The following is a 7,665-nucleotide window of genomic DNA, read 5'->3' on the forward strand; positions in this document are numbered from 1 at the left end:
GAGAAAAGACAGGACAGGAGTCTCTTTGTTTACATCTATGGGAAAATGAATATTATTGAGTTGCACAGCTGTTAAAATGAAGGTGACAGGAGGACTTCTGAATGTGTTTTCTTTCCACAGAGCAGGTGCTGATAGCAACTGACAACTGACAACGTTAGTCACTGTCCCATGGTCCCAGGCCAGAGCCCACAGAAAGTCAACACTTCCCATCAGTGAAAACGAATGAACTACCCAGGTAACTATAACCTATGGATTGGTATATGTACAGGTTATGCATCATAATAACAACATAAAACATCATTCTACACATCTATAGACTTAAGCACTTCCATGGGCAATCCTCTTGCTTATAAGAGTAATCTTAAAATCTTCCCTCTTGGGGTTGGAGAGATGGCTCAGAGGTGCCGAATGTACAATGTCTTTGAGAGGCTCTGAGTTCTGTCCCCAGAGGCCTTGGTCAGCTCACAGCCACTGATAACTCCAGTTCAGAGGATCTGGGGCCTCTGGCTTCCACAGACACCTGCACTCGTATGCAAACATAGAAAAATAAAAATAATGTTTAAATTATTTTTTGTGTGTTTTTGTTTTTGTTTTATGTGCATCGATGTCTGGCTTGCATGTATGTCTGTTGAGGGTGTCAGATCCCTTGGGAACCAGAGTTACGGATGGTTGTGAACTACTATGTGGGTGCTGGGAATTGAACCCAGGTCCTCTGGAAGAGTAGCCAGTGCTCTTAACCACTGAGCCATCTCTCCAGCCCTAGAAATTATTTTTGGAAAAACTCTCTCCTGTCAGCATCTTGATTGCCACCTCGTTCTAACCACGGTGCCCAACTTTGTGCAAGGGTGGTGAACTGGAGAAGCTCCCAAGGGTCTATAAGAAGCTTTTCCTGTCCTGCAGATGAGAAACAGACCTCGTAGCATGGTGGGATGGGCTAATGAATCTGATTGAAATCATATCCAGTTTCCTTCCTTTCCCCGTAACCCAACCTTGCCAGGCCTCATCTCCCATAAAGGGAGATTAAATGGGAAGCAATACTCCTGGCAGGGCTTTGAGGGTGAAATGGGGTTAAAAAACATACATGAACTGACCACACACAGATGCTCAAAGGCTTGGAGTTCTGAGAGGATGTCAGTTAGCTGCCTTCCTCTTGTCTCCTCAGGATTCGTCAAAGAAAGGTATCAGTTACAGTTCAAGTGTCCACTCATACATAGCAGATGCTGGGGCAGAGGGAAGATGCTGAGGAGGATAAGGAGTAGCTAAGAACTCGGCAACTGCCACCTGCCGCTTCCTTCTTTCCAACCCTGAATAAGGACACTCTCGGACAGCTGGCCAGCGCCAGTGGAAACACAGATCCCTGGAGGGCAGAGGCTCCTGCCCTTGCTCCTGGGTCTAGGAGGCAGTTACTGCCCAGCTGGCATGGGCACCGTCAAGTCTCCCCTTGTCCACACAAGTCAGCTGGTGAGCAGAAAACATGAGCTCTGCACCTGCACGCACCGGGAGAGAGGCAAAGTTAAAAGGATGTGGCTTCTCAGCATGTCACACACCAAGTCCCTCTCTCTACTCGTGACAACCTCTGTCAGAGAAGCAGACGCCCACTACTATCTCTCAGCCTCAGACAGTAGGGTCCCATTCTCTTCCCCAGCCAGCCTCCAGAGCACCTTGCAGTGGTACTGTGGCGGCTGAGTCGGGCAATGGAGTTAGAGCAATTTAGGAACCGCCATTTAACAGCTCAGAACGGGCTGGGCTCACAGCTCTCCTCCTTTAAGGAACCCCAGTTTTGTAAGATTATTATTCCTTGGACTGGCTGCTTCATTTAACTAGGCAACACCATTTCCCCTTCGGGTGGGGAAGTTGGTGCCTTCTGTGAGGATTCTCTTTCTGAGTCCAGCCTCTTTCCCACCTTCCTGCCTCCTCTCCCCTCCCCCCTCTGCAGCTCTCCCTATGAACGCAGGGCCTGTGGACTGAAAAAAAAAACTAAACTTAGTTCTCAGCTTGGAGCTATGGCTCCGGGGAACCCTCGGTCATAGGAAAGCCGACAGGGGTGGGGGTGGGGTGGGGTGGGGTGGATTCTCTAGCTCTCGGCCTCGTTTCATTGATGGCTGAAGCAGCAAACCCAGCGGAACAGGGTGACAGGTGGGCCACAAAAGCCAAACAATGGCTATACAAACAGGGGGCAGCTCTCCTTGGAGGGCAGTGTGACATAGGCAAACAGTCCACAAATGGAATGCAAACACAGCCATCCAGCAGTGAGAACCTTGAACTCTTTGGGAAGAGAGGAGCTAGAAGGAGCCTCTGGGAAGAGTTACATCTCTGCTACTCATGGGCAAATACTTGGAGGTCCAGACCTTGATGACCAGACTCTGGTCACCAGCACCCCCAGAAGCGGCTCAGGGCGTTTCCCTGACTGTCCGCTTAAGGGTGTTATCTGTTCGACTCAAGGTTCATTATCATCAAGAACACTCACCTCCCTAAACACAAAACTGTGGATGCAGAGCATAGGTGACCATCTGCCCGGGGAGCCAGGGAGGTTGGATGTCTGCAAAGGACCACAAAGGATTTCTGCAGACGTGAGGCCTTAGCAGTGTATAATGGCTAATCGAAGTGGGCCAGGAAAACTTTAAGAGGTTGCTACAAAACTTGGGCTCCCTGCAGTCTCTGATTGCTGTCATGTTATAGTTGTTTGCTGTTTCCTTTTTCTGTGTGACGGTGAGTGAGGCACTAACAGAAATCCGAGGGGCCGTGCTTGGATCTTCAGACACACTGGTGACTTCAAGCAGGTTTCAACAGGTCATAGAGTGCACCTCTTCTAACCTTACCTTTCAAACACCCCAGTCCCAGACTGACCCTTAGAGCAGCAGAGATCAGGAAACCTTAAAAGAAAGTCTGGATTATCCTCACTCCACCCTGGGTTCTTCCTCTGCTGAAGCCTCTATCCTGCTCTCTCCCAAAACGAACAGAGAAAGTTCCAGCACCACGGCTGTGAAGACCGGCTCTCGTAAGGCCCCAATTCTTACCTTATCTCCCCCTAACTCAGGTACTGCTATAGCCCCACGCTACCCTCCCCACTGTGTGAGCCTGGGAGGTCCCTAGTGTGGGAAGGAGAGCCCTGTTCCAGCCCCAAGCTGGAGCTCAGCACCCCTGCCCCCTCACAGCCCCACACAAGATGAAACCCTCAGCCTGAGGCCCAGTTAGTGACACCTGCCTCGGGTCTGAATTATCAGTTCCTTACACACAACTGTATCTAGTCCGCAAATGCCCTGCTGTACCTCTGTTACTTTCCTACAATAGGAGAGTCAATAAACGTCTTCTAAGTTCTTAATTCCTTTCTCTGAACCTCAGTCATCAAGATTATGGAAGTCGGGGGATGCACAGTATGTCTGTAAGGATCTTCAGAGCCGCTTTCTTCTCCCTTTGACCACCCTTCCTCAGTTTCCCTCTCTGTCTTGGACCAGCAGACCAGTGACTCGGAAGTTCGCAAGGCCAAGGCAGTCTGCAGAGGGGAGATTACAGTGCCAACGAGGCTTTGTGAGGGTAGGAAAGTTTCTCTTCTTCAATTCTAGGAAATAGTACCTCTCCGTTCAAAGGATGAGCAAGTCGGGAGAAAGTTTATGAAACATGACAGACAGACAGACAGTGGAAACTGGACAAAATCTTGGCAAACCCAGCAGTGTGGCATCAACAGAGCCCGGTGTGTGCCCTTTGCCTCTCACGGAAGGACAAACGGCTAACATCACCTAGGCGGGTTTGGTTCAAGGCACTTACTATTATTTTTACTTTCATTTTGTCACCTCTTGTCACTTGGAGGCTAGGAGGAACGGGGCCCTTCCATTCCACAGATGGGGAAACTGAGAGCCAAAGACGAGACACAGCCAAGGTCGTATGGAAGTTACATTAGAATCCCACCCAGGCCGTGGCATTTTCTTCCAGCAGAAAAAGGAACTAGAAACAAAGGCGGCAGGCACAGGAGCTGAGTCCCCTTTCTGTGACCAGGGACAGGCAGTGTCTGCCTGCACAGCAAGCAGCTGGCTGGGGGAGAAAAGAACCCCAGAACAGTCCAGAGGCAGCCAGAGCCTTGCAGGGGTTTGACCTTGCAGCACCCCCAACCCAACCCCATCCCAAGCACCCCTGCTCCTAAGGTTGACTAGGTAGCTCATTTTGTTTTAAGATGTCCTAAGTACAAAATCCGTTATACTGGAAAGTCAGGCTCTAGGCTAGGAGAGACCAGTTCTACAGTCGGGGGGAGAGCTGGGGAGGGGGGCTGAAACCGAGAGACAGCAGCCAGAAGTTACCACCTCCACGAAGTGGGAGAGGCTCTTTGGGGTCTTCTTTTTGTAAAAGGGAGAAGGGTGTAGGCTACCCCAGGAGAGAGTTTTCTTCCAGAGCTCAGGGAGGGAACGCGTGTGAACACTTTATATTCCAGTGGCCAGGGACAGCGTTCCTCCGTCCCGGGCCACCCTCAGGGTTCCACCCACGAGGGTCCACAGAGCCGCGGCCAGGATGGGGCAGCTCCAGAGCGCCCACGCCCCCTGCCCCACGCTGGAGGCTCTCACTCACCCGCGCTCACGCCTCTGGGGACACGGCCGGAACGTCCCCGCCGGGTCGCGACGCTGGGCCCGGGGGCCGTGTGTCCGGTGCTAGGAGGCGAAAGCGGCCCTGCGGCCGGGAGGAGTGTACGGTGGGCCGGGGAGGGAAGGGGGCCCCGCGCCCCGGGGACGGCGGGCGGCAGCAGCAGCAGCGGTAGCAGCAGCAGCAGCAGCGACGGCGGCGGCCACCGCGGGGCGCGCGGCGTGGCCATGGTGGCGGCGGCCGCCCGCGCTCACATGCCGGGCGCCGGGCCGAGGGCGGCGGCGAGCGGAGCGGGGTGCGAGCGCGCTCTCAGCCGCAAAAGTTGTGCGAGCCGCGGGAGGGCGGAGACGGCCCCGGTGCTGCCACACGCCAATCAGCCCGGGCGGGTCGCAGGGCGGGCGGCTCCTCCTCGGTTGACATCACCCGCCCCGCGCGGGGGCCCGGGGGCGGGGAGAGGGCAGGAAGAGGGCGGGGGCGGTCTGGGTCTCCGGGGTGAGCTCACAGAACCCCCGGTGAACTCATGGAGCCCCCTACAACTTTTGTCCAGGGCTCACACCCTGGAGCATCGCTTTGGCTTTTGGAGAAATGGAATGGGGGGGGGGGGGGAACTTCCCCAGTTCCTTCGCCACACAGTAGGTCTGTAAAAAGTAGATAGTGGCAATGTAATTGACATCAGGTGAGTGAGTATACTGAGTGCTTTCAAAAGACAGAAGGCTAGACCCTGTTCCATACCGTGGACCCACATTGCCCTTAAGGATCTGAAGAGACACCAACCCACAGCTGCCCTTTTGAGTGCCCAATCCTTTCAAGTCCCCAGCGCTGGTGAGAAGCTTGCTTCAGCCAGGGCAGGAACCCTCATCTTCTTTAAGGCTCATAAGCCCGACAATGATTTCCTTCCCACGCTATCTTTGGCTTACGCCACAGTTCTTCAGAGATGTCGCTGCTGAGACACCCGAAGAGGCCACAGGGAAGAGAAAACTGAACCGAGGCTGGGCAAGGGAAAAACCCATAGCCAGGAAAAGGACAGCAATTTGCAAACATTAAAAAATGCAGCCCATACTGAAGTTGAAATGAAACCTTTAGGAGAGATGTTCCAAGACAGAGTGCCAATACATTTGCTTGGTAAGTAAAATTCTGTGGGTACCCCTCCCCTCCCAGGAGACAAATGATACAATGTCCAGATTTTAAGACCCAATTCTCTTTATTTGTAAGTAAAGAAAGAGCAGCTCAAAATGGGGGAAATAACTTGCTTAAGAGTTGCTAAGAGAACCAACAATTAAAGGATTTCTCATTGAATGGCCATGTGGCTTCATGCTTACCTCATAGCTTAGAGTTGTCAATAATTCAGACAATATCTCATCCAAAATGAAAACCACAGATCCCTTGGGATGCTCTCAGATGTGCTAGGGTCCTTTGTCTGTTTACCAAATGTTCAGGAAGCAGGCTTGTCTCTTTCCCAATGTCTCTGCCTCTCTGTGTCTCCAAGCCTCCATGACCCACCTCCAGGGGAATGATCAGATCACAGTGTCCAGGGCAGCGGCAGATGGGCCTAGACCCATTCTCTGGTGACTCAGTACAAGTGAGTCACTTGGCAGGAAACAAAGGATGCTCCACATAAAAAAGCTTACCTTAAACAAAGAGCAGGGAATCGAGAGGTAGATGGGTTAGGGTTTAGAGAACCACAAATGAAACCTAACTTCTCACGTCTCACATGAAATGTTCTCTTTCTCTCTAAAACAGCAACGACGACAACGACGATGACGACAACAACAACAACAAAAATCTAAGTATGGTCCCACCTCCTGACACAGGTCCCCTGTTAACAAGCAGGACTACACAGCAGCCCATCAGGCTTGGGTCCAGCAGGTTAGCACACTGTGCTCAGAGGTTCTGGTCACCATAGCCTCCTCCCTTCAACAGAGAGAACCAGTTAGAGGCCAGGACATGCTTTCTGGCAAACAGGAAGGTTTAAAGGCCTGTCTGGGCTTCTCAGTGCATTCAGAAAGCTCACTTGAGAATCTTGCCTTTGCTTCCAATGCCCGAGGGCATTACACCTGCCTCCTGCCCCTCCCTTTAAACATCACAGATCTGTCTTTCTACCTTCTAAGTCACCAGAACTTTCAGAGGAACTGCCAGCTTAACCGGTGGATAAAGGGCTGCAAAGATGTCGCTGGGCCCTAATACCTTTCCACCTCCTAGGACAAAGCAAGAAGAATCATCAGTAAGGAAGCTACACTCAGGGCAGAAACTCACAAACAGCTGCCAGCTTGTCCTAGAATCTTTATTTTCCTGATTTTTTTTCCCCACTCTTTAACTGTGACCTGGGCCTTTAATTATTTCATTTATAAAAACAGGTTGTCCTAGATGATCAACAAGAATGTTTTATCCCTGGTGTTTTAAAGTTCAGGGGCAAGGCTGTTAAAACAGGTGCCTTAAGGACATGTAAGTCAGATCCCAGGGAAATCACAAGACTGGAGCACTCTATGGGTGCATCTGAAAGAAAGGTTTGTTGTAAAAGAATAGCCAGAGGCACCCAGGAAGTCCAAAGTAGCCATGGCTGCCTCTCGAGGACAGAGAGTACAAGAGAATCGGCTCTGAGGAGGGATATCTCTTGGGAGGAGAGAAAAGGAAGTAGGGAGAGAGGATGAGGGACTGAAGCAAAAGTGGGAAAACCCATCCTTTATAAAGAACAGGTAGTCGCGGGGGGGGGGGGGGGGGGGAGGGCGGGGCGGCAGATGGTGGAACAGCGTGGGAGGTAGTGTAGTGGAGGGAGAGGTGAGAAGAGCCCGAAGACTAGTGCTTAGTTAGGGATGTACTGCTGTGAAGAGGCACCGTGACCAAGGCAACTCCTATAGAGGACAACGTTTCATTGAGGCTGGGTTACAGGTTCAAGGCGGGAGCATGGCAGCATCCTGTCAGTCATGGTGCAGGAGCTGAAAGTTCTACATCTCCATCTGAGGGTCACTAGGAGAAGACTGGATCCCACGTGGCTAGGAGGAGGGTCTCATTGCCCACCCCCACAGTGACACACTTCCTCCAACAAGGCCACACCTCCTAATAGTGCTACACTCTCTGGGCCAAGCATATTCAAACCAC

General features: G+C 52.0%; 1 protein-coding gene across 3 annotated transcripts in view; it reads right to left on the bottom strand.

The window, feature by feature from the left end:
* Window positions 1-4,953, bottom strand: part of Heg1 (heart development protein with EGF like domains 1) — an 83,022-nt gene extending 78,069 nt beyond the window's left edge. For all 3 annotated transcript variants that reach the window (XM_052157997.1, XM_052157996.1, XM_052157995.1), the window contains exon 1: window positions 4,558-4,953. In XM_052157997.1, coding sequence (XP_052013957.1) covers window positions 4,558-4,798 — 241 coding nt within the window. In that variant the 5' untranslated portion in view covers window positions 4,799-4,953. The remainder of the gene's footprint in view (window positions 1-4,557) is intronic.
* Window positions 4,954-7,665: the final 2,712 nt, after the last annotated feature.

The sequence above is a fragment of the Apodemus sylvaticus genome, chromosome 15 (genome assembly GCF_947179515.1).
Source record: "Apodemus sylvaticus chromosome 15, mApoSyl1.1, whole genome shotgun sequence".
NCBI lineage: Eukaryota > Metazoa > Chordata > Mammalia > Rodentia > Muridae > Apodemus > Apodemus sylvaticus.